This window comes from Dendropsophus ebraccatus, chromosome 5 (assembly GCF_027789765.1).
Source record: "Dendropsophus ebraccatus isolate aDenEbr1 chromosome 5, aDenEbr1.pat, whole genome shotgun sequence".
Taxonomy (NCBI): Eukaryota; Metazoa; Chordata; class Amphibia; order Anura; family Hylidae; genus Dendropsophus; species Dendropsophus ebraccatus.
The window spans coordinates 60,018,789-60,046,593 of record NC_091458.1 but is presented as its reverse complement, the minus strand read 5'-3'; the positions used below and the strand labels follow the sequence as shown (position 1 = coordinate 60,046,593).

General features: G+C 41.3%; 1 protein-coding gene across 2 annotated transcripts; it reads right to left on the bottom strand.

Moving 5' to 3' along the window:
* Positions 1–107: 107 nt before the first annotated feature.
* BIN2 (bridging integrator 2) lies at positions 108–27,774 on the bottom strand. 2 transcript variants are annotated; one of them, XM_069972237.1, is made up of 11 exons: positions 27,545–27,774; positions 22,809–22,889; positions 22,175–22,229; positions 17,606–17,700; positions 15,328–15,423; positions 13,303–13,410; positions 12,010–12,095; positions 10,523–10,598; positions 8,606–8,688; positions 5,710–6,716; positions 108–1,695 (listed from the first exon to the last, which is right to left on the bottom strand). In XM_069972237.1, exons 1-11 carry the CDS (start codon positions 27,620–27,622, stop codon positions 1,676–1,678), a joined length of 1,785 nt encoding a protein of 594 aa, XP_069828338.1. In that variant the 5' UTR covers positions 27,623–27,774; the 3' UTR covers positions 108–1,675. The 2 variants fall into 2 exon arrangements, with proteins under 2 accessions (XP_069828338.1, XP_069828339.1); XM_069972238.1 differs by lacking the exon at positions 13,303–13,410.
* Positions 27,775–27,805: the final 31 nt, after the last annotated feature.

The window sequence follows — 27,805 nt, the reverse complement described above, 5'->3', positions numbered from 1 at the left end:
GATATCTTCGTCCCAGGACCGGCTCTAGGAGCGGGACTCGTCGGAAAGGGTAAGTATCCCAGGGCTGCACCGGGGGGTCGGGCGGGCTCTGTGCCTGCGTCCCCGGTGACAGGTTCCCTTTAAAAACACTTAAGATGCATTAACGCATACCCCGCTTGCGTCCAAAATGGGATACACTAACAACTAACAGAGCAGAGGCGCGCAAGCCTTCCCATACACAGACTGTATGACACTGAGGCAGGTGAGATTCAGAGGCGGATAGTGTTCTGCGGACTAGACCTAGGAGCTCCCAGCATCATGATTTATTATGACGTCAGTAGCTCCTAAACAGTTTAAAAGTTCACACTAGCGTACTGACAAACCTGCCCCCACTATTGAGGTGATTCATTTCAGATTGTTTTCAGAAGCGATCTTTTATCATTGATTGGAGAATGTGGAAATGGCTTTGTCTAGTACCACCCTAAAGGTACTTTTACACGGTGCGATAATTCGTCTGATCGCACAATTAACGATTCCGAATGAAGGATGTGTTTTTCATAACGATCAGCATTTAGACGGAACGGTATATTGTATGGAAAAATCGTTTTGCAAACATTTAAGCCTATCTCACACATAGGTTACATCGGTGAAAGACGGTGTTTACACGGAACGATCTGCGAATTTTTTGCAAAAGACCAACGACGATTTGAGAACTTGTTGAAAGATCAAAATGAACGATTTCTCGCTCGTCGCTTGATCGTTCGCTGTGTTTACACGGAACAATTATCGCTCAAATGCGATCGTTATCGTGCTAATTCAAACGATAATTGTTCCGTGTAAAACCACCATTACACTTTTTGCCTCTCTTAATACCAGAGATGCCTTTAATAAAGTAGCAAATGGTGGAAGATTTTATTGAAATGTTTTCAGTATCTACAGTAATATCCTAAAACCTGAAAACCTTGCTAAATTCATCTTGCATCCTTTCTCAATACTGATCTCAACATTTATGTAAAAATCATTGTTATTCATTTTATAAACTTCCCTTTCAGACTTAGTTTTATTTGTGGCTGGTTGCAAAGGGCCTTGGATGAAGTCAGGCACATTGTAAACCTGGTACAGGTGGCTAGGGCCTAATATAGTCCATATCAATATAAAATACTCAGATACCTACCTTTTCACCCTTTACGGTTTCAGATCAGATTTTGTTCTGTTTTGCTTGTTGTGTTAAAGCAATTTAGCCATGATATACAACTATAACACTGTCCTTTTCCAAAAGTTTTCATTATGCATTAAGACTATGCATGCATTAGATATAATTTATACACAATAGTTCCAATGGACATTAATAACAGTATATTAGTCTCTGACTAACAGGTTTGATTAACCACTTGGAGTTCTATCCACAACTGTACCAAATAATAGCCTTACTAAATAACTACTAACACACAACAAGGCTAAACATGCATTAGTTATAAGTAGAAAGTTTGATACTCGGTTTTGTGGTGGACATAGTTGTGCTAAATGTGCTTCCTTGTACTCTGTTCTTCAAACCAATAAAAATTCATTTAAAAACAAAAAAACAAGTCTCTAAAGACAGATTATTAGCATGAGATTGTAGACTGAGTAATCCAGGGTGGAAGCAATATCCTAGTTACTGCCACCAGCTTTTGCTGCTGTTTTTTGGTGTCTGAAGTTATAGATCAGTACTTGTACCTATATAAAACAAAACATACAGAAATTATGTATGTATAGCATATACTATATGGCTTTTAGGATGCATGTACATTAAAGGGGTATTCTCATCTCAACTAACATAATTATACTTATAATTATACAGCTCACTAAATGAAATATTTCTGCAAATATTTAGAAAATATTTTTTGTAACTTATTTTTTAGAGAGAAATCTCATAACACAAGGTAAACAGTAGATCTACAATAAGAAAAAACAACAATGGGAAAGGAAAACAATACCAGGGTGACTTACTACTATTAGCCAATAGTTGATATAAGCATAACAACCTATCCATGTTACCGCAACTTTAAAGCGACTCTGTACCCACAATCTGTCCCCCCCAAACCGCTTGTACCTTCGGAAAGCTGCTTTTAATCCAAGATCTGTCCCGGAGTCTGTTTGGCAGGTGATGCAGTTATTATCCTAAAAACAACTTTTAAACTTGCAGCCCTGTGCCGATTTGGCGTGGCCTAGAGTGTCTGTGCATTAGGCTGGCACAACCTCTTTGTCCCTCCTCCCCACCCTCTTCATCATTAGGAATGCTCCAGGCAGGTATTCTCCTATTCATCAGCTGTGTGAGGACGACACATGGGCTGGATTGTTAAGGCACCTTTGCAGTGTTCACTGCAGAGGAATAGGAAAAATCCTGCCAGTGGCATTCCTAATGATAAAGAGGGTGGGGAGGAGAGACGAAGGGATGGTGCAAAGTTAGGGAAGAGATACGGCAGTTTGACACAGGGATGCAAGTTTAAAAGTTGTTTTTTAGGACAATAACTGCATCACCTGCCGAACGGACCCCAGGACAGATCTTGGATTAAAAGCAGCTATCTGAAGGTACAAGCAGTTGGGGGGGGGGGGCAGATTGTGGGTACAGAGTCATTTTAAAGGGACTCTGTCACCTCCAAAACACCCACTAAACTTAAATGACAAGTGCCATGAAAAACTTTTTCCCAATAATTGAAGCACATTACAAAGTTATATAACTGTGTAATATGTTTCAATCACCTATCTGCCTCCCTTCCCTGTCTTTTCCCCCCTCCACCCCCCACCAGGAAGTGTCCTGACTCACACAGACCTGATTACTGTCGTCACCGTCACCAGGCAGCTCCTTCTTGTGAGGATGAGTCATCAGCAGGAGGGCTGCTCTAGGTCCTGTTACACCAGCCTCCCCCTCCCCAGTCCAAGTGATGGCTTGCAGTTGTTCAGCCAATGGGAGCTGAGCAAGCCTGTCACCTGACAAGGCAGGGGAGGGGGGAGGCTAGTGTAACAGGAGAAGGAGCTGAGAGAAGAGCTTGGTGACGGTGACGACAGTAATCAGGTCTGTGTGAGTTAGGACACTTCCTGGTGGGGGGTGGAGGGGGGAAAAGACAGGAAAGGGAGGCAGATAGGTGATTGAAGCATATTACAGAGTTATATAACTTTGTAATGTGCTTCAATTACTGGGAAAATGTTTTTCATGGCACTTGTCCTTTAAGTTATCAGTAGATTATACACCAGTAAAGTACACAATGCTGATTCTGTATCTGCAATTTATATCTTTCTATGTCCTTGCTTTCCTTTGCTATAAGCCCACCAATAATGGAGTCTTAGTAGTCCTCCCCATTATATTCATGAGCTAAGTAGTCCTCTCTATGCAGCAACATGAACAGTTTGTAGGCTTACAATGGGGAAATACAAAGGAGTAGAAAGTTACTAATTACCAATATGGGAAGTCCCACACTCCACCAGGAGTACAGGAGGTCAGCTGGGTATTGATTTACACCGACACCCTGTCCACGTGGGCACAGGGAAACTGGTAAAGCTGCCACCAGCTTCTTGTTAAGATATAATAATAATATATGGGGCCAGAAGTCAGCATGGGCATGGGGGTTCGTTGATCAAGACAAAAGAACAGCCACAGATTAAATGGGATATTTAATTGCCTTAAGGGCGTGCTAAACAAAACACTATATACACAGGGAATAATATATACAGGGGTCAAAGACAAAGTACAGGTGGTAGTACAGACAGTTTTGGCAGTTGGTCGTTACCATAATTTGCGGGTCTGGGTGGTAAAGCAAAGCATGGGAGGCATGTGCTTGCTGCTTGGTTTTCAGGAACTTCTCCCCGAACAAAGAACAATGAATCCTGCCTATACACCTGGCCGACACGCCCCCCCCCCCCTCCCAGGTGTAGGCTGGTCTTACCTACTCCCTCTTCGGCTTACAGCCCAAAAACCTATAACCTTAAAGTGGGTCATATCCTCATAACACCGGGTCATAGGGAGATGGTACAGGTACCATTGGGTCCGGCTGGGCCCCTAAAATGTTTGGAGACCAAACATGACTCCTCTACACACCTCGGACTACTAGTTCCCTGTATCTCCCTATCCCGGAGTCCCAGAGAGGAGCAAGACGCAGAACGACGTTTGGGGAGGGGGGGGGGTGAGGCAACTCGGAAGATGTAAGTCTTATTTGGCTAGGCCGTGCATTAATTCCATAACTTGTTATGGAACTGTGATGCCATGCAGTCTGGAGTTATTTACTCTGTTCTAGGTAGGGGGATTTGTTATCAGGGTTTTGGATCCTTGCCGGTCTATGAGAGTGAAGGTTTTCTCACTTAGGGACCATGAGAGCTCTGGACACTAGCCCCCCCTGTGGAGTATGGTTTCTTGGCAAATAGTTGGCTTTGGGCAATCAATGACTACACCAGTATACATACATACATATATACATATACATATATACTACAGTATATATTGATATACCTCAATATATATTGGTGAACCATACTTCCAACCATACTTCCAACCATACAACCATACTTCCTTTACTTCACCCCCCCCCCCCCCTTGCTGCAGAATCTGTTGGCTTTAGTTTAGGGTTTTGAGGAGGGTGGTTTGAAGGTGACAGAGTCTCTTTAAAATCATACACAGTGTGTGTGAATTTTTTGTTTTTATAAAATAAATCTAATTATTTTTGGAAACATTTATCAAGCTTTCCCCGTTCTCCTGATATTCCTGCTCTTTCCCTTACATTGTTGACAGCTCGTTGTCAAAGTTACAGACCGCCACTTTTCTGTAAAAACAGTTGTCTGACTGGTGTATATTTAGATATTATACATATTTGTAGGGATAATACAGTATATATACACTATCTCACTATACAATTACATTATAGCTACATATACACCAGCCAGACTGCTGGTTTTAGAGCAGAGTGTTGGTCAGTAAGAGAGACAGGGAGCTGTCAACAATGTAAGGGAAAGAACAGCATATCAGAAGGGGGTGGTTTGCTAAATTAATGTATTTGCAAAAATATTTTATTTGGTGAGCTTTACAAGTATAACTATGTTAGTTGAGATAAAAATACCCCATTAACATCTTTATTTTCACAAAACTACAGCCATAGCACCATGTTACTGTCTTAAAGTTGGACTGGCCAGGCAATAAGATAGCTGTCAGCCTAAAATGCCAGTAGCTTCAGCTCCCAGCTATGTCCCTAATCCCCCATAGGCTTTCGGAAGCAGAGATAAAGCCACTTCCAGACTACTAGATGACCTTTATTTTCCTAAGAAAAAAAAAAAGTTAAAAGTGTACATGCCTGATCCCCCGTTTTACATCATGTTTTATCCGGGAAAAGTCAACTTTGACTGACACCTATCTGATGTGTATAGCCAGTTTAGTAGGCTAGGATCTGGGCTCCAATTGCTAGAACCAGCAAGGAGAAGTACGCAGCTGAGCGTTTCTTTTCCTGTGTCTCTTCTTGCTGCCAAAGATAGGTCCATAAAATTACTATAGAAGTCCTTACCTTGCCACAAGGGCACAGCAGGGCAAAAGTACCTCTCATGGCTCATTCTAGCAACCAGTGGGGGTTCAAACACCCAGACCCCAACTGTCATGATGGCAAATGTAGTTTTGCAACAGTTGGGGCGGAAGGGGGGTGGGGCACAGTATTCTCTTCCCAGTACCAGGGGGTTAGTACAAGTGCTTTGTATTAAAACATTGCAGCTTACCTGATTCATTTTGAAGTGTCCCAGTTATTTTGTCAGATGATTCATGACTTAGATTAAGCTTTACTTCATCCGTGGTGCATGGTTTACAAGAATGTACATCACTTGGATTCTGCTTCACTTCATTAGTATTACATGGCTGGCATGCATTTAGGACCGAAGAAGGTTCATCGCATGGATTCTTCACTCCATCACTTATACGTGGTTGGCAGGGATCTATCTGCTTTTCAGAACCATCACCTTCATATATATTTTCCGATTCTGGAGGCAGTTCTGTTCTAAGGCCTTCCGTAGCAACTTGTTCGTGGCTAACGGTTTTGCTTTCGCCATCCTCTTTTTCTTTTTTAGAATTATCAGTATGTTTTTCATTCTTTGACTCTCCAGAGTCTCTTTTGGGACTTCCATTACAGCCTTCTTGTTCACTGTTTAGACCTTTTTGAATATCTTCATCTTTTATGTCCTCAGTGCGCAGTTGCCCAGTTGTATCACTAGTGTCTTCATGGGCTTCTTCTCTCACATTTTCACTGACGTGCCCTAATGTATCACATGTGTCCTTGTCTTCAGTTTGTGTATTGACGTCATTATCTTCCTGCGTTAAAGTTTCTGACACCTGTTCATCTGTTATCACCTGATGGTGTTGAGACTCTTCCTTAGTGTTACAATTTGAGTCACTCCCTGTTTTAGTCTCCAAGTGTGCACTTTCTTTAGATGCAGAAGGATCATTTTGTGAACATTCCTCTGTTTTTTGATGTACAGATTCTTCCAATTGTTTCACATCTGGAGTAACGTTCGATTCTTCATGAGTCACTTCCTCAGTTGAAGTAGAAGTATTTTCATCTGTGTTGGAGTCTTGGGTTTCATTTGAAGTTGAAGATATGCGACGGTCCTTATATTTTTCATCTAAGGAACCCTTTTCACCAATTAAAATGCTTGTTCCAGGGTCTATTGCAGACATGAAAAAGGAATTGGATGAACTTATGGGTGATGAGATTAGCAGAGAATTTCTTTTGCTGAAAATAAGAGTAGTTTACATTAAGAATTAGATGCTGAATAGCAGGAAAAAACAATACAAAATACAATAATGAGAATAAAAATAAAATTAGGACCTATATTTAATTTCCATCAGGGCATTTGAACCAAAGAATGAACTGCTGGCAGGTCGTCCACAGGTTAATTACCCCTAGACCACAGCTCCAACACATTTTGGCTCAGAGATTCAACTATATCTTAGTGTTTCTTTCAGACATAACCTGCCTACAGAAGACTGATCTGCAATCAGATACACTGGCTGACAACTGAGTGAGCAGGAGGCCGGGCAGCATTGCTTATTTATGAAGATGAGGGAGGAGTAAGGAGTGGTGAAGCAGCCATAGTGTGGCACAAACAACTCATTTCTGACACTTCATTACAGTAGGATTGTACATAATCCACTGACAAATTACCAAAAGTCACCATGCTCACTAGGGGACTGTGAGCTACAGCACACTGTCAGCACCTTAGGAGGGCCTGGTGCTGATAGATTCCCTTTAGGCTGGGTTCACACTACGTATATTTCAGTCAATATTGTGGTCCTCATATTGCAACCAAAACCAGGAGTGGATTGAAAACACAGAAAGGCTCTGTTCACAAAATGTTGAAATTGAGTGGATGGACGCCATTTAATGGCAAATATTTGCTGTTATTTTAAAACAACGTCCGTTGTATTGAAATAATGGCAGTTATTTACTGTTATATGGCGGCCATCCACTCAATTTCACCATTGTGTGAACAGATCCTTTCTGTGTTTTTAATCCACTCCTGGTTTTGGTTGCAATATGAGGACCACAATACTGACTGAAATATACGTAGTGTGAACCCAGCCTTAGTCTGATCCTGCAGTTAGACTTTACTTCATTTTTCCTCAGTTTTTCCCCTGTTCAAATCCATTCCTGGCTTTGGCTTTCAAAATCTGCCAGATAAATCTGTCTGTGTAAACGCACCATGTCAGTATTGTGGTCCTCATATTACAATCAAAACCAGGAGTGGATTAAAAACACAGAAAGGCTCTGTTCACACAATGTTGAAATTGAGTGGATGGCCGCCATATAACAGTAAATAACAGCCATTATTTCAATACAACAGCCGTTGTTTTAAAATAACAGCAAATATTTGCCATTAAATGGCGGCCATCCACTCAATTTCAACATTGTGTGAACAGATCCTTTCTGTGTTTTTAATCCACTTCTGGTTTTGGTTGCAATATGAGGACCACAATACTGACTAAAATATACGTAGTGTGAACCCAGCCTAAAAGTAATTGCCCAGTAAATTTTGTAAATTATGCTTGTGTGACATGTATTACAATCAGTGCTTGAGTGTTTTAGCTTAGTTACATTAGAGCACAGCTGTGATCTGTAACCACTGTTTAGTTAAATTGACTAGTTGGAGTCTGGGACAGTGTAAGGGTGTGTTTACACAGACTAATTTTCTAATGCAATTATTGAAGCCCTAAGCCACGAACAGACTATAAATAGTGAACAGGTCATAAAGGAAAGACTGAGATGTATCTTTTCAAATTCATTCCTGGCTTCGTTTTGACCGACTGCAGACAAAAATCTGTACGTGTGAACACACCATAACAACCTCCTCCTGCCTCAGTATAATTCATACTGCTCTCTCCATGCCATTGCAGTTTGTTGCTGGATAGAAACACAAGTGTGTCACCTGCACAACAGGAAGTGCATAGAGAGCTCATTTTTATTACAGCAAGGGCAGAATGATTTAGTATATATTTCGAATTTCCTAGTTGGTCGGTAATTGCTAAACATAGACTAAAAAGAAAAAGTCTTGGTAACTGGAAATCATTTTGGCAACACACTTATTAGGTTCATATTTTGTATAAATTACATTAACAACATACCTTTTGACTCCTTTAACAACAAAGACTTTGTTGGAATGTTGTCGGTCTAGTTTATTCATGACTTCATATAGGTCATGGTTCAGCTGCAGGGAGGATGGCACAGATTCCTGGAATTAATTGCTATAAACTGCAACATGTATAAAAAGCATATACACAAAATGTTGTGCACCGTAGATTGTCTGCTATAGACAACTGCTCAATGCTCAATTGTGCTGCTCACAACTGCTCAATTGCTCAACTGCTCAATTGTGGAGATTTTGGTGCGTATTTAGTAGCAGATTTTAAAAATGGCCTGAATAATGGATTTGCAGATTTTATCCCCCCCCCGCTATTCATTTCAAATCAATGACAAAACCACAAAGAATATGCAACTTAAACTAACTTGCATAATCTGGTTGATTTAAAGAGGTTATCTAGTGCTACAAAAACATGCCACAGGCCACTTTCTTCCAGAGACAGCATGACTCTTGTCTCCAGTTTAAGTGCGGTTTGCAATTAAGCTCCATTCACTTCAATGGAAATGAGTTACAAAACCCCAGTCAAACTGGAGACAAGAGAAGGGCTGTCTCTGGAAGAAAGTGGCCATTTTTGTGTAGCGCTGGATAACCCCTTTAAAGGCCCAGTAGGCACACCCCTAATTCTTCCCTTATCTGTCCCAAACAGCCACTACCCACACCAAGAGCACACCTCGGAAGTGCACTGGTACCTTCTAGCAGCAGCTCAGCTTCTGCATGCTGGAGCAGGATACACAGGGAAAATCTAGAGGCTACTTGAACTCCACTTCTGATCATGGCCTAAACCCAAACCAGTTCAGTAGTACCATGGATCTGTTACAGTCACCATGGTGCCTGGTACCATCAGACCTTGTTTAGGCTGGGTTCACACTACGTATATTTCAGTCAGTATTGTGGTCCTCATATTGCAACCAAAACCAGGAGTGGATTGAAAACACAGAAAGGCTCTGTTCACACAATGTTGAAATTGAGTGGATGGCCGCCATTTAATGGCAAATATTTGCTGTTATTTTAAAACAACGTCCGTTGTATTGAAATAATGGCAGTTATTTACTGTTAAATGGCGGTCATCCACTCAATTTTACCATTGTGTGAACAGAGCCTTTCTGTGTTTTCAATCCACTCCTGGTTTTGGTTGCAATATGAGGACCACAATACTAACTGAAATATACGTAGTGTGAACCCAGCCTAAACAAGGTCTGATGGTACCAGGCACCATGGTGACTGTAACAGATCCATGGTACTACTGAACTGGTCTGATCCTGCAGTTAGACTTTACTTCATACTTTTTAATAACATATTCTACCTTCAGGTTACAAACACACATACATTATCTGCAGAAGATTTCTCACTGCGAATTCGCAGCAAAATCCGCTGCAGATACTTTCCCCTTCACTTCAATGGCATGACATACTCGCAGCAGGATTGTCATCCTGCTGCGAGTATGTCAAAGTCAGCGCCGTTTACATACTTTACTTCATGGGTCTCCAAACTGCGGCTCTCCAGCTCTTGCAAAACTACAATTCCCATCATGCCTAGACAGCCAAAGCTTTGGATTTGGCTGTCCAGGCATGATGGGAAATGTAGTTTTGCAACAGCTGGAGGGCCGCAGTTTGGAGACCCATGCTTTACTGGGTCCCCGCTACGGCTTGCTTTGGGGGCTCCCGACGTATCTCAGTGCTCAGCGAATAAGTGCTACTGTCTATGTTAAAATTCTGTGTTTAAGAGGGGGTATATATTCTATTCTAGTATTTTTTAAGAAGGAACCAAATGCATTCATAAATAGATCCTGAAAACCAGTAAGTTCCTATTTCTTGTTGGTGCATAACTAGCAGTGGCTCTGCATTTCTCCTTTCTCAGTTCAATATTTTAAGTATATTCAGTGCAGATAGCATACACTTACCTTACTCATCTCCTTGTAGAAAACATCTCTAAGATTGGAAATATTCTTAAAAATTGTCACATAACATCCAATTCGACTGCAGTACACAGAAAACACGAGTTATAGCATCAGTGTGAAATATTTATAGCCCATGAAAATGGACACACACCAAGACGTGAAATCTTCAAATAACATCAAATAACTGTGTGTTCAAGTAAAGTAGTAAGATTGAATAGGTCACCAAAGACACCATCAGAACTATCCAGTACTGGATTATAGAATATATTTATTTGTTACTAATAAATAAAATTGGTAGCTTAACACTACAAACAACAGTCACCTAATACATATATCCTCTATAATAACTTTCTAATTTGTAACCAAATTGTCTCCTTTACAAGACTGATCAATTCTGAAAGAAAGAAGCTGTCAATGTGAAATTTATATGAATGCTTTCAATGATGGTGGCACATCATGACAACCTCTGAGAAAGCAGTCACAGAGACTTTGCGCTCCTCATGCTGGCTGTTAGTAGAATTGCTTTAGCTAGTTCTGATTTCCAGGTATAGTACTTTTAAAAAGTAATGGTTGTTCATATAACCACTAGATGGCAGCAGTGATATTATTTACAGCATACTTCAATAATCTATTAGTTTTGAAGAATACTTAAAAAAAAAAAAAAAAAAAAAAAGTATAACAGAATAAGAATAAGATTGCCGTGTGACACTCAAATATTGTTCAATGGATTATTCACTTTTCAGACTTTATTTTTTATTCATAATACAATTCTTGCCCCATGTAAAAGATCCAGCGATCAACGGAAGAACAAACAATTGCTCCTTCATTGGTTGATCACTGGCATAGTGCAGCGCTAAAAATGATGGTTGGTGATGCAATAATGCAAATGTAGGGCTGCAGCAATGATCCAGTGATTATTTGTGTAGCCCTGGCCGTAAAGTCATTGCCCTTTTAAAAGAAGCCTTGCTAATCCTGAATTGGAGGATGTAGTACAGTACATCCTTTTCCAACACTGTTCACAATTCTGGAGGTTGCTGGGCACACCTAGATTACGTCTGGTTTAGGCTTTTGGACAACAAATGTAGGCCATCTTAAATACTGTATAAATGCTTTATCCCACTTTAACCCTTATCTCAGCTGGAGATGATCACCAACTGGTCATAATACGAGAGCTGTAGACAACCCCAGAATTCCCTGCTGCCGACTCTTCCCCATCATTCTACTTGTTTAGTATCTTTATAGAACGTGATTTGGTGATTTGCATTTTAGGAAATTTTTTTCTACCAGGTACTTAGCTTTGTACACTAGTTGAAAATAACTCAAGGGGTGTGTCTGTCAACAACTTTGTCACCTAGATTTAATAGCAACCAGCTTCTTTTTGTGAATTGGACTCTGGTCTACCAGTACAAGATAAATAAAGAAAGGTTTTTATATTACAAAAATTATCATTTAAACTGAGATTTGAACACATTTGTTTTGTCCCTCTTTACCTGCTGTAGAGAACTGGCAGCTCTTCTCTTAACTCTTTGTTTAAATCTTCAAATATCATCTGTGCTTTATTAAACTCTTCTTCTGCCTAAGGAAAATAGTGATTTACTTCAATTATAGACCAAAACATTTAAATGATTACATATGCCCACTACTGTACAGAATATTTCAGGACTGTTAAATGGGTATTCCACTGAAGAGCTAAAAAATGAAATGCTCCCAAACATAGCTGGTCTTACTCACCAAATCCTCCGGAGTAATTTGAGACATATCCTATATTTCTAGCTGTTGCTGTTCCTGAGCTACAAGTTTTTCTAAAAGCCAGTCTATATCCAAGATGGCGCCAGCCAAGAAACTACATTTCCCAGCATGCAGGGCACCTAAGAGCTAACTTCCAAGTATCCGCCTCATCTTGTAGTATCTGACCATCACTGATAAATATCAGCCAAACACTGCGTTGTCCCACCGCAGCCAATGATTGGGGTGAGTGGGGGGAGCTGAGCTGGCGCCAGAGGGCATGGGGGAGCACGGATGGATAAGTATGGGTGCTTTATTGTTATTAAACTATACCCGCAGAACATTTACAAAATTTTTACAAGCTTATGGACTCCATTTTCGCAGCCATAGACTTTAATAGTACTCAGTAAAGTGGCGGATTTTGCTGCGGAACTCACTGCCTGAAATCCCCTGCAAAACTGCATGTGTGTATAGTCCCTTCCAATGTAGACAGGTTTTTTTTTTCAGTCAAAAACTAAGCTAGTAACTAAATATGATTTTTTTTCCCAGAAAAGTATATGTGGTTATGATGAGGTTTTGTGTGCATTTGTTGTTTGTATTTTTATATTACATTCTTAGGCCATGTTCACATGGCGTAAGAGACCGGGCGTTCCATGACCGGCCGGGTCACGGAGTGGCCGGTCTCGGAAAAGATCATCCAGTCCGGTACTGCAGTATCGGCCGGATGATCTTTCGGCCCGCAGAGTTCTGATGCGGGCGCATCGGGCTCGCCCGCATCGGAACTCCCTATTGCACGCTATGAAGCTTCCGGCCGCAGGCGCTCGCTTCATAGTGTCAACTGACATGGTTTTCTACAGCTGCTATTCACTGAATAGCGGCCGCAGAAAACTGACATGTCAGTTGTTTGCAGCACCACTAGGGGTCCAAGCCGGAGCGTATACTATGTGTATACGCTCCGGCCGGGATCCCATAGACACCCGGCCAACATATATTCTTGCAATCGGTAACACTGGCCTTACATTGTTTTCATTTCTTGTACTGTGGTTGTAATGTTTTACCTTTGCAATTTTTCCCTCATCTTTCTTTTTGGCACTTTGCAGCGCTTCCAGGTGGTGTCTTGCACTGTCATAATCCACAAGTTTTCTCCCCCGCTTAGCTATTCTTTCCTGTAATATTTACCATACAGTGTAATAAGTATAACATTCTAACTGTTCCTTTTTTGCATTTTATTATTGTATTAAATTATTTTAGCTTTTTGTGAACCTAGACCACAGGTATGGGTGTTGTTGATTTTTTTTTTTAAACTAATTTGGGGGTATTAGTATTACCTGTGATCCTTGGTTCACTTTAGGGCCTTCTCTCCATCTGATTACAGAATAAGTTATCATTGCTTGTTATCTTTCTGAACTCATAGACACTGCAGTAAGCACTGGAACTTCTGCTGTTATCACAGGACTATATAAACTAGTAAGTACAGTTTACAGACACACCAAACTCATTAATGGAAGCTATACCAAGGCTCTTGGAGTTTTGTGCCACTCCAGGCACATAAACAGTGAACAGTGCCAGACCATACAGTGTCACACAAAGGAGTTATTCAGGATTAAAGTTCCAAAAACAGCTTTACCCTTGTCCTCAAGCTTTGTGTGGTATTACAACTCATCTGTATTCAGTTCAATGAAACCAAGCTGCAATACCACACTCAACCTGAGGATAAGAGAGGCACTGTTCCTGGGAAGAAAACATCTCTGTTTTTTCTAATTCTTGCAAAAGAGTGAAGTCCACAGCTCCATGCAGTGAAAAAAATCGTAGAAAACGTTATTCCATAAGCTTTAAAAATCCATACAGTGATTAAAATAGCGCAGATGCATTGGCGTCGGCGCTGTTTTAATCACTGTATGGATTTTTAAAGCTTATGGAATCAAGTTTTCTATGATTTTTTCACTGCATGGAGCTGTGGACTTCACTCTTTTGCATTCATTATCCCAGTGAAAGGCCTGTGCTATTTCTCCACCTGCTCTGCACTTTCTAGGACCCATCCTGCTAATCCTACAGACACACAGTGAGCTGGTATAATCTGTTATTTTGGACATTATTTTTCTCATTTTGCATAACCCCCTTTAAACTAAGTTCACATATGCATCAAAACATCTGGGGTTTTTATGTTCATCTGCTCTGTCTGGGAGCAGAAGAACAAAAAAAGTAAGGCAGGTAAATTTGTTGCAAAATGGATACCAAAGGAGCCTGATGGATCCTGTTGGCTTTAATAGTCTTCCGCATGGTGTCTGTCTTTTGACTGCATTTGACCAGACAAAAAACACTGCATGCTGAGGTTTTTGTCTTGTCTTTTAGGGTATATTCACACAAACGGACTGGCAGGATCTCTCTGCGAGCCCGGCAGGTCCTGGCAGTTCCCACACACTATATACTCGCTGCGATCTGAACGACCGCAGCGAGTATGTAATTCTACCGCCCTTAACCCCTTCTGTTCCCGCCCGGCTCCCCCGCTGTAAGCATACATTACCTGTCCTCACTGCACGGGTCCGGCGTCCTGCTCTCAGTGTGTTGCCCAGCCGCAGCCACTGATTGGCCGGACAGGAGAGCAGGACGCCGAACCCGTGCAGCGAGGACAGGTAATGTATGCTTACAGCGGGGGAGCCGGGCGGGAGCAGAAGGGGTTAAGGGTGGTAGAATTATATACTCACTGCGGTCGTTTAGACCGCAGTGAGTATATAGTGTGTGGGAACTGCCAGGACCTGCCGGACTCGCAGCGAGAATCTCGCTGCGAGTCCGTTCGTGTGAATATACCCTTAGATGGATTCTGCAATGGAGCTTTCAATGCAGATGTGGACTCAAAGCTAAGCTTCTAGGGAAATAGACATCCAACAGTGTGTAGCATTTTTATACAGAATCTGACAGTATGACTCCAGAGAAGGTTAGTCTTCCATAGTCTATATGAAGTCAAATATTTATGTGCTCATGTGCCCTATCATTTGGTATCTGTATTTCTACATCAGGATGTGAAAAGGACATTATTAGGCTATGTTATCACAATGTAAAAGTAAGTGCAATGATCATATCACCTTCATCTCTGAGAACTGAGACATGTAATTCTCCATTATGTGGACGGTCTGGTCAGCTAATTTTTCCTCATAATCACTCCAGAGAAGGTCATTGCTCTAAAAACAAATCACAAAAAGGCTCATTGTGCATAACAGAAGTGAAATCAATGTATTACTGAAATAGTGGAAGACAACAAGCACAACCTTACCAGTCCCTTACTGCACCCTGCCAATAGTGGAATTGTACCCATTGCTGTTACATCGTATTCATGCCTACCATATGTATTTATTCTGAAATTAAGCTGTTCAAGCTGCCACTGTCTGAATACCTCAGGCCTCACTCACACATTCAGTAGTGTTTCAGGACCATATATCATGTGCACAATTGTCGTCCGCAATCCACATAAAAATTCTGTGTGCATTCATAATCTATATTTTCTGTGAATCCACAAAAAAATGGAAAGGTGATAGACTTCTATGGGTGAATCTGTGCCACAATTGTCACCTGTACTAAGTGATATTCTTTTTTATTTCATCACGGATTGCAGATCTGTGAAACTACAGACAGCGTGAATAGCCCTATAGAAATGAATGTACTGTAAATTTGTCTGTAATTGCAAATTCACAATTACGGATATATTTACGGAATGTGTGAATAAGGCCTTAGGCTGCTTTCTCATTTGCATTTAAAAACTAAAGAGAAAATGTCTTGAAATAAACATGTGGTTTTCAATGTGTTCTCAAAGGCAAATGTGGAAACACAGACTTGTTTTATGCTACTTAAAAAATAATAATCATATTGTATCAGTTTATGCTTTCTGATATCAGGCATGCAATGTATTATTTAGGTACAGCACTTTGACTAAGAGCTCATACAAACTAAGCAAAGTTATAGCTGAACACTGATCATATAGAATAGCATTCTGATTCCTCTCCAGGCCATATTATCTTGCTGCTGTATTGTGCCTGGGGGGAACACAAAGCTACAGTATGGGCTCATAGAGCTCACTGACCACATTGCTCCCCTAACTCGGTATGGGGGGGGGGGTTATCAAGACTGGCATATCTGTAAACCAGTCTAAGGGACATTCCACGGGACGATTATCATTCAGATTATCGTTAAATCGTTTTAATTAAAACGATAACCGTTTGTTTGAATAGCAGTTAACGATTAACGTCCGAACGAGAAATCGTTACTCGTTTAATAAGACCTGGACCTATTTTTATCGTTGCTTGTCTGCAAATCATTTCGCATTGAATACGATTTTGTTCGGTCGTTCGCAGTAGTGACAAACGCAATAGCAACGACAAGATTACCGCAAGAACAATTGTGAACGATTTCAGGTCTTTTGCAATAGCGGTCGTTTGGATCGTATATCGTTAACGATTATGCGAACGATAATCGTTCCGTGGAATAGGGACCTAAGCTAAATTCCCCCACCCCCCAATGTTCTACGCTAGATGTAGGTGCATGCCTCCCAGTATATCTAGCAAATCCGATGCTGCAATGCGTCAGCTTAAAAAATCTACACTAGCTCTGATCTGATCTGAGCTACTCTAGATTTATGCCATTATTTCCACCTCTTTGCTAGCGTAAATCATAGAACATCAAGAGGATTCCACACCCCCCGGTTTGTTGCACTCCCCTGTCTGCTCAACAGGCAAACAGAACATTGTACATGATCAAATTTTTTTTTTCAATGCTGGGCTCGCGGATGCTAAAATCCCCAATGTCTCCAAATACTGACTTCAGCTTTTGTTGACTGCTAAGATTCTGAAGTCAATAAAGCTAAGAAGTGTGGTCTTTGACCAGAAGCATTTGGAATACATCGTAACATACTACAGCGTACAAATGCATAATTCTTTTACATTAAATATCTATCTTTCCCCAAAACAATCAGCACAGCAGTTTAGATAAAATAAATGTGGTGCACGCAGCTCTAGGCCCAGGGCCAAACTGAATATAGAAAAGGGCATGAACCCCAGCACTCCAAATGTGGATGAATAAAAAGCTGCTTTATTCCATCATGCCTAAAGAGAAACACAGCAACGTTTCAATCCCCACAGCCATTTCAATCTCTGATAGATATCATGAGAGAATATTCAAATAAAGGGAAAAAATACTTTTTTGATCCACATTTGAAGTGCTGTGATTCATCTCTTTTTCTTATATTTGTCTATCTATACAAATACTTAAGTATTGTTATTTTACAGTTTTTAACCAGTGTAAGGATTATTAAATGAATGAATCACATAAAGGGAAAAATATGCTAGTTATATGATCCACCTGAATTTTTACCTCCACAATTGCTTTGAGTGAATCATATCCATCCCAGTCTGGTCTGTAGATGACTTGAAGTGTTTCTGATAATCTCTTATTGCTTTCATGCATTGCTACACATAGGAAGGTTATTACACATACAGGTTATAATCATGCAATCTTCATTTATTGAATTAGTTCATACAAATATAAATATCTCTCTAAAACACTGTATCATAATGCCAAACTGGGGACCAGCGTCTGCATAGCCATACATGTTACCAATAGTCATTCACACACTCTGTAATGCATGGACCCTATGGAGCCTAAAGCTGTGTAGAGATGAGCGAACTTTTCAAAAGTTTGTTCCGACCGGACTTCCGGATTTTTTTTTAAAGTTCGGTTCAACCGGATTTCGGATTTCATCGGATTTCATAGTTTAAAGCATCTATATGATACGGGGGTAGTGTATTTGGTTGAATTTAGGGCTCTACATGTCAGTAACATCATTATCTTTTCAATATCTCAAAATCAATTTTTTTTTTAGACTTCAATATTCACCATTACAGGGTCTATGCAGGAAACTCAACATTACAGGGTCTATGCAGGAAATTCACCATTACAGTGTCTATGCAGGAAAAAGGTCACAAATGCAGTGAAGGAGCAGCAGTAGTCATTGGAGGCCAGTGGAGGTCCAGCTATAGTCATTTGAGGCCAGTACAGGAGCAGCAGTAGTCATTGGAGGCCAGTGGAGGTCCAGCAATAGTCATTTGAGGCCAGTACAGGAGCAGCAGTAGTGAACATGGGGGTGGGCTAGTTCAACATCCCTGCTGGTCAGAAGTGTTCCGGGCATCATGGGAAAGCCCTTTTCCCCTTCAGAACACTTCCTGCTTTCTAAAATGGCGGCTGCCATTTTAGAAAGCAAGAGAAAAACAAATAAAATTCAGAGCGGACTTCCAAAAATCTGAATCCAAACGGACTCAGACTTTTGGGGAAATCCGACCCGGATCCCATACCGGCCGAACTGGTTCGCTCATCTCTAAAGCTGTGCAGTGGAGTTGCAGACCTCCTGACATCATATTGAGCAGAAAGTATTTAAATCTTTGTGCGACTGCACTTATACAGCCATGTGGCAGCATTTCTTCCTGAGGATGTTGCCTTGGTAAGAAATGACGAAACATGTTATATCAGCATATATACAGATTTTTTGTGTGTAAAATCTCTTTTTATTAAGAAGGTTTTAAGATTTCAGACAATACAAGGTACAAGAGCAACAACATGACACATAATCATACAATGGCAAACATGTAACAATTAATATAGCGGGAAGGGGGGGGGGGAGAGGAGGAGGGAAAAAAACGATGGTGCAAAGGCTTACAAAGAATTAGTCTCAAATATGCAAAAGAACATTCCAGAGATCACCATTACAGGTCTCAACGTAGTGAGCTAGACAGACCTTCCCTCCGGGAAGGAACAACCAAGCCAAGGAATGTCTCCAGTTAAGAAAACCACCCAAGCAAGGTATCCATCCACAGACAACTGTTTCGGGGTATTTGCCCCTCATCAGTGTGGAGTAGGTTTCTGGCTAGTGGGAGCAATGCTAGTAAGTGCATGCAAAAAGGGATAATGGTTGACCTCAGGGAGATTAACCAAAAAACACCACAGAGACCCATCACAGGTCTCGACGTGAGTGTATTCTAGGACATTGCCCCCTGGGAAACCAAATATGCAAAAGAACACTCCAGAGATCACCATTACAGGTCTCAACGTAGTGAGCTAGCCAGACCTTCCCTCCGGGAAGGAACAGCCAAGCCAAGGAATGTCTCCAGTTAAGGAAACCACACAAGCAAGGTATCTATCCTCAGACAACTGTTTCAGGGTATTTGCCCCTCATCAGTGTGGAATAGGTTTCTGGCTAGTGGGAACAATGCTAGTAAGTGCATGCAAAAAGGGATGATGGTTGACCTCAGGGAGATCAACCAAAAAACACCACAGAGACCCATCACAGGTCTCGATGTGAGTGTATTCTCAATTAGTCTCAATGGTCGAGACCTTATATACTTTTCTGATGGCAAAGAATGGGACAAAAAGTCTTGAAAAGGGTACAGTCCAAGAAGTCTACAAGGAAGTCTACAATGAGCTTGATGCACATGGAGATTTAACAAGCATTGCAATGTAGGTACTGAGCATGTCCATTTAAGGTCCAGGTGTATTGTGACTATGGGGTCATGTCAGAAGGACACTTTCTAGTAACACCATTGGTAAGAAGCAAGGGCAATGAAATATATTTAGCAGTGGAAGGAGGTAGGGGAGAGGGGGTAGGGAAGCGGGTTTGAGATGGAATAATGGGTAAAGAGAACTAGCGGACTTGGTGGCATCACACTGCGGGGGTCCTGATCGGCAAGTGACAGGGGACTCCCCCTGTCACTAACACTTAAACGCTGCAGCGTGTCATCACCAGTGAGGTCCCGGCTGCTGATTGCAGCTGGCCCCCACCTGCTATGAAGCGCGCTCCGCTCCGGAGCGAGCTTCATAGCTCAGGACATACCAGTACGTCCAGGGTCGTCTGGAGACAGACTTCCAGGACGTACCGGTACGTCCTAGGTCGCCTAGGGGTTAAACCAAGTAAAAATTTTGAAAAACTGTGAGCTCTTAAACCAAAACGCTCTTAAACCAAGTTACTCTTAAACCAAGGTACCGCTGTAGTTTCAATCTTGGCCCAATAAGGTTTGATTAGTGAGCAATGCCACCAAATATGCAAGATGATACCTACAGCCAGGACCAGCGCCAGCAATCAGGAGTGGGTGAAAGCCCCATGTGGTACAGGAGTTCAGGGGTTTTATACCACTGTGTTAGAATTTGTAATGGTTGTCCTGCAATGGTTGTCACACAACAAGAAAAACCATGTTCTTTAGCACTGTTGCCCTCTCAGTATCTATCAGGTTGAGGTTCAATTCCCTGTCCCACGATAGCAAAAACACTGGAGAAGAGGGGGCTAACTCCTGCAACAATTGGGAGTAGAAGAAAGATAAACGACGTTTGATGGCAGCTTTGGCGAGGCAGGCTTTTTCCACCCCGGTAAGCTCCCTTTTAGCCTTATGAAGTCGTAAAAAGCACGTGCAAGTTTAAAGTATGTGGCGATACCAATGTTTCAATAAGAGAATCTGATGGGGTTGAGTTATCTTTCATCAAAGTAGAAAGTGGTATTTTTCTCAGAGTGTTCCACACAGAACCAGATTGAAAAGAAGAATGAAGAATAGTTGGTAGGAGAGAAGAGGGAGTTAACGGGGATAGGGAGAATGGTGGTCAAGCTATATATTTCGCTCTATACCTAAGCATCCCCTTTAGGAGTGGGTTGGATTGTGCTTTAACATCTTGGGCTGTGGGACAACATAGCAGGCGAAAATCATTGGCGCCAAGTGTGGCTGTTTCCAAATCAGAGCCCCTTAATAGACTCCTAACTGTAACTAAGTCAACCCAATTCTGCAAATGGATAGCTTGGGTATATAGTTCAATGCCAGGGAGGCCTAACCCACTTTTGGATAAGTAGTTTATTTGGGAGCCTAGGCTTCCGTCAGTTCCAAAGGAATTCTGAATAAAACGCTTAATTTCCAGAAAGAAGGCACATAGAAGGTCTATAGGAATCATTGACAGTGTGTAAAGTACAATAGGCAATACATATCTCTGGGAGATTTTTCCTTCCCATCTAAGATAGGTATGGAAGGGTATATGAAGAAAGAAGCTGAGAGACCCTACTAAGAAGTGGTTTAAAACTAGCTCCATACAAAGCTGAAAAGAATGGTGGAACCTGCACCCCTAAATATTTTATGGAATGGTCTGGCCAGAAAAACTGAAAGGAGGCCTTCAGAACTCAGAATCTCTGATTTACTGTAATTCACCTTAAAATGTGAGTGTCTCAAAGGTAGATAATTTGGATGATGGGTAGGGCCTGTTCAGAGTTCGTGGCTGCAGCCAGGTGATTATGGGAACCTACTTTCAACCCTAAAATATTGTTATCTTGTCAAAGGCTCTGAAGAAGAGTTTCCATAACTATGTACAATGTGGGGGAAAGGGGGCAGCCCTGCTTGGTGCCATTACTTATGAGAAAGGGAGGGGATAGGATACTATTTACTTTTATTTTAGCTGTGGGTGAGTATAGAGTGAGTATAGCACTAATGAATTAAGAGAGGAAGCCACATTTAGAGGGTGGTGGCCATGTAGTAGCATATATACTGATTTTATTAACATCTTGTACCCCAGGCCCTAGGGCTTGTGGAATTGGTCATCGGGACCCCCTTTAACTCAAATTATCTAACAAGGTGTTTTAGAATTTAAACCTTTTTATAAACAGTGGATGACTTCTATTTTACAGAGTTTTCCTTTAGATAGTGTTTGAGGAAATCATTATGCATTTGAGGTAACAATTATTGGAGGAAAGTGGGGGTTATTGAAAAGAATTTCACATAAAATGTATTGTTCTTTAACACTACACATTGTAAAATGAGAATCTCTCAATGGCTTTACCTTGCATTGAGCATGAATTTGTGTGAACCTGGCTCAGTGCAATATTATCTTAGTTTACAGATTTTTCCAGATAAAGTGTCTTACCTTTTACAGCGCTAAAAGCCGCCTTTAAATCCTTATACAACCTGTTACCTTCATTCTGAAATAAGAAAAAATTAATGAGAATTCCTTATTATTAACTATAAAAAGTATTATTAAAAGGAAACTGTCACCCCCCGTGCCGGGGTGACAGGCTCCTGACCCCCCCGTTAGAGCCCCCTATACTCACCTAATCCCGCCGGGTCCCGCTTCTGGAGGTGGTCGGGTGACGGAGATCTCAGCCGCTGCAGCCCGGCGCGTGCGCTGAGAGATGAGTCCAACACCCATAGAGAATGACAGGAGAGTCCAGTGCTCCGTCATTCTCTATGAGCGTTGGACTCTCTCAGCGCACGCACCGGGCTGCAGTGGCTGAGATCTCCGTCACCCGACCACCTCCAGAAGCGGGACCTGGCGGGATTAGGTGAGTATAGGGGGCTCTAACGGGGGTCGGGAGCCTGTCCCCCCCGGCACGGGGGATGACAGGTTCCCTTTAAAGTATAATATCCATGTTTAAACATCCTATAGATGTACGATGAACTTTCATACAGATTTACATATCACCGATTTAAACATTACTATAAAAGACGGGACTTTTCTCTGTTAGTCTTATGTGTTACTTGCTTGAATTCTATGATGTTACCTGTTGCTTGTTAAACTCATAAGCACACTGCTCAAACAGCTCATCCTTGGTTTCTATTGTTCTTCCCAATTTTTGTAGAACCTAAAAGTAAATAGAAGAATGTTTCTTGTAATACTGTCTACACTTAGGCTGGGTTCACACTACGTATACAGTATTTCAGTCAGTACTGTGGTCCTCATATTGCAACCAAAACCAGGAGTGGATTAAAAACACATAAAGAATCTGTTCACACAATGGTGAAATTGAGTGGATGGCCGCCATATAACAGTAAATAACTGCCATTATTTCAATATAAAAGCTGTTGTTTTAAAATAACAGCAAATATTTGCCATTATATGGCGGCCATCCACTCAATTTCAACATTGTGTGAACAGAGCCTTTCTGTGTTTTTCAATCCACTCCTGGTTTTGGTTGCAATATGAGGACCACAATACTGACTGAAATATACGTAGTGTGAACCCAGCCTAAAAGGGTAAAGCAGTTATTTTTAAGTCATAATAATATAATAGGTAATAACAATTTATGCTATATGTGTCCAATGATTAGTTTAAAGGAACTATGCAATATGGAAGCTTTCACTTATACTAGGAGTTACAAAATGTAAAAGTAATAATTCCCTGGAGTTAACCCATGGTCAGACAATTCAAGCTCCCAAATGTGATATGACTGCAGTCAGAGTTAGTTATGAGGCTTCATCCACACCCCAGTTTTTTCCTGATTTATGGACAGATTAGGGACCCATTGATTTTAATGTGGTCATCCACACATCCATTTTGAAAATGGATCTGTTTTTGACCACTTATCTGTTTGCAAAAAAGGAGGACCTGCACTTTTGTTGTCTCTTTTTGCGGAACGGAAGCACGACATGAAGAGTGCAGATAGTCAGTGATGACGGTGGTAGTAGAAGCAGAGAATCCTATGCTGAAAACCTTTGCAAGCATTATTATGGTTTATATAGGTTTTACACAGGATATCAACAGAACTTTCCCCTGCCTGTCAGTCAAATCTGATGGGGCAGGGAGGCTGTGAAATGGGGTTGGGAAAGGGTGGACAAAGGTTTTTTTTTTACACATTATAAAGGGGACATTTTCTGTGGAATCATTGCTAGGAAACTTTGTCACCTAAGTCACACAGCATAGGGTCCTTTTACATGTATCAATCTTTGGCCGTCCATGGCCACAAATGATCAGCCAATGGCCAATCAGCGAAATTAACACTTGTTTGCAGTATCGAGCGGCTGGGCCATACAGACGATCGCTGTATCATTCATGCAGGCATTTAAATGTTTTTCTATCGGCTGCACATCCCTGGTTTACACAGAGAGATGTTCGTCCAATAGCGATATATTTTGCTGCAGTACAGAAGATGCACTCATAGGCTAAATATCGGTTGAAGGAATATTTTCTAGCAATGCCACTTGCCGTTAATCAGCCTGTGTTAAAGGCCCTTTATTTTCCTTAAAGGGGTAGTGTGGAGCTAAACATTTATTCACTAAATAACACACATTACGAAGTTATACAACTGTCTAATGGGTGTTATGTAAGTGAATGGCCCCCTTCCCCATGTTCACCCCCACCCCGGAAGTGTGGTACATTATACTCAACGCATTACTGTCGACCCCCGGCCACCACAGTTATGCTCAGCTAATCGCGGCTGAGCAGCTGATGACGCGGCAGAGGGGGGCCAGCATGAGGGACGGCTGGAGCGGTTCAGCCCGCCTCCCGAAGATGACGTCTTTGTCCCAAGATGACAGCTGGGGGTCTCCACAGTAATGCGGTGAGTATAATGCACCACACTTCCGGGGTGGGGGGGGAACACAGGGAAGGGGGCCATTCACTTACATAACACACATTACAAAGTTGTATAACTTTGTAATGTGTGTTATTTAGTGAATAAATGTTTAGCGCCCCACTACCCCTTTAAGCCTCTATTACAGAAGGTGATTCAGAGGAGCAAATAAGTGCCAATTTGTCAGGACAGCGCTTGCTCCTCGTTTCCCACTGTAATAGCGCCAGCAGCAAGCAGGTAAGAGCTGAGGTTGCCATGGGGAGCTGGGGGGGGGGGGGGGGGGGGGGGGGGGCTTCCCGGGTGATCACTGGATCGTCTGAGCAGGCCATAGAAGAGAGCGGCGGTCTGCTGCCGCTGCTCCTACTACACGGGATGGTGGCAGCAGATCGCTGCTATCTAGATAGTTTCAACATCAAGACAATGATCAGCCGACATCGTGCATGTCAGCTGATCGTTGTCCTCTATTACACTAGACGATTATCAACCGTAATGGTAAATATCATCTGAATACGGACGTTAATCGCTTTCTGTATAATGGGGCCTTTTGGGTCTCCAATAATAGCAATCACCGGAAGGGTAACACAGGTCTTCATTGTCTTGCAATGAGATAGAAGAGGAATAGTTTTTGCTTCTTAGGGGGTTGTGATTGGTATGGACTCCAACACTAAAGCCCCCTTTTCCTCTGTTTTCTTGTATTGCTTATTTTATGAATAAATATATTGTAAGCCGTTCTATGATAATTTTTAGAAAGTCAGTCACATTGTTCTTTAGCTGTATAGTAAGTACACTTCCTGTATTGCTCTTGTATGTTTAACAGGAAGTTAAAACCACAATATCACACTTCAGGCAGCAACATTTTTATAGTTTTGTTTTGCTATATGAAAGGATGTAAGCGATGCAGTGTAACCCACAGAAAAAGTTGCTCTCATTGCAAAACCTAGGCTCTAAAAGGTACCAGATTATATTTAGTATAATAGGGTAAGGTTATAGGGTTAAACATATGACAGTGCATCATCACTTGTAATAGTAGCTTGCAACATGAAAGAAAGTTTCCACATCTAGATGTACTTTACAACAAGGTTCTCACTATAGTGTGTGATATACCTTGAGGGGGATTTATAATTGGTGCAGTTTGTTTGCAATTTTTTTTCCTACTGTACACAGAATGTGAGTTTGGCAGAAATTACTACCCCTAAATATAAAGGTTGTATTTGGCCGATATGGGCCGTTACGGTCAATAATTGTCTTGTGTAAAAGAAGACAACGATCAGCCGGCATGCACAATATTGGCTGATTGTTGTCTTTCAGTGTCAAAGATCTAGATAGCAGCGATTTGCTGCCGTCGCTCCGTGTAATAGTAACGGCGGCAGCAGACCGATGCTATAATCTATGGGCTGCCTGGAAGATCTGACTCTTTCCCACTCGCCGCCAACGCGTGTAATAGTGCTGGCAGTGAGTGGGGACGAGGAGCAAGCGAGCGCTGACCTGACAGGTCGGCTCTGGCTTGCACCTCTAAATTGCCCCGAGTAATAGGGGCTTAACTTTAGGACCTTCACTGATGACATGAATGAAAGGAAAATGCTAGTGTAACACTGCATTACCTTTCTTGTTTTCAAGTACAGCAGCATAATAGCAACCTAGTCATACAGCCACTACCATTCACATTATATCCAAAGCTAAGGTTTAAAGGGGTTATCCAGGATTTGAAAAACTGTGTTTTTCTAGAAATACAACACTACTGTCCTCAGATTGTGCGTGTGGTATTGCAGCTTTTATTGAAGCAAAGGGAACCAAGTTGTAATACCACGCACAATCTGATGACAGGTGTGGCATTGTTTTTCAATAATCCCTTTAAGTCAAATTTTAAAAAAGTTATCTATTAGCTCTTATGTGAATTACTATGAAATGCTTTTTATTATCTTAACCACTACAGCAGGCAGTACACAGTGGGCCTCATGTAAAAAAAGAATTCTAATAAAATGTGCCAATATGTTCATTTTCAACCCTACTTCAAAGAAAAGAATTCTGGAACCCACTATGGACAAGGCTGACACTTTTTTTTGTCGGTGTGTATATAGAGATAGATGTAAATATTATGTTCATAAACAGATATAAGTGATGAAACAGCTGAGGTTATGAAATATAACCTCATCATAGTGTTCACAATAACGTATATTATTAATTTAGGTAACATTTAATGACACCTAATAGTAGAATCATAGAAACCCTTTACAGTGTAGCATTGTTGAACCTAAGGAAACCCATCATAATTGAACCTTACACATTTATAACGTTAAAGCATTCCACCTAATTTAATGTAATGATGACCGTTTGGAATCTGGAGGGTTTAATAGTTTTAAATGTTTCCAGTACATAATATGTCTGCAAAAAATCTGCATAAAATGTGTGGTAATGTGTTGGCATTTATTTGTGCTATGTTCAAAAGACTAGCAAGTAAATGTTTGCAGAAACACAACTATTTGCAGTGTACAAGAAAGATAGATACTATAGATAGATAGATAGATAGATATCTTAAGAAATATGGGCAGCACCTTGAATGCACGAGATAGGTGCCCGCAGACGGGTCCTGGACAACGGACCAAAGTAGATATGTAGCAAAAATACTCTGCAGCACTCGGAAGTTCTTGAGCAAACGTGACGTGGGTTTATTTAAACATCGTAAACACAGCAAACAAGAAGTAAAGAGACACTAGCAAAAATACTCTGCAGCACTCGGAAGTTCTTGAGCAAACGTGACGTGGGTTTATTTAAACATCGTAAACACAGCAAACAAGAAGTAAAGAGACAGGTGTCTCTTTACTTCTTGTTTGCTGTGTTTACGATGTTTAAATAAACCCACGTCACGTTTGCTCAAGAACTTCCGAGTGCTGCAGAGTATTTTTGCTACATAGATAGATAGATAGATAGATAGAGAGCTACTACAATACCTTTTCCTGTGCTCGGGAGAATCTTTTCTGGACATTTTTGGCAAACACCCCTGCACCTCCTTGCTTGGCTTCTGCCATAGCTGTTTGGCAGTATATGTGGATATCTAATTCGGTGAGGGGATGTTTGCACTAAAAGAAAGAAGTGTCAACGCCTCCCAAGCTTTACATCTTCCGCTGCAAGGGTTCTAAAACCACTTCACTTTTTTAGATGTCTCTCTATTGCATTACTTTTCTCTGTGCTGAAAAAAAGATTGTGCAGGG

Bases quoted from the DNA above. Each gene is read 5' to 3' on its own strand.
- BIN2 (XM_069972237.1), bottom strand. From the start codon at position 27,622: ATGGCAGAAGCCAAGCAAGGAGGTGCAGGGGTGTTTGCCAAAAATGTC. The intron at 13,411-15,327 runs GTGATATGATCA...TAAATATTACAG, and splicing joins CTCAGTTCTCAGAGATGAAG to GAAAGAATAGCTAAGCGGGG. The intron at 10,599-12,009 runs GTAAAGAGGGAC...TGTGTACTGCAG, and splicing joins CTGCCAGTTCTCTACAGCAG to TCGAATTGGATGTTATGTGA.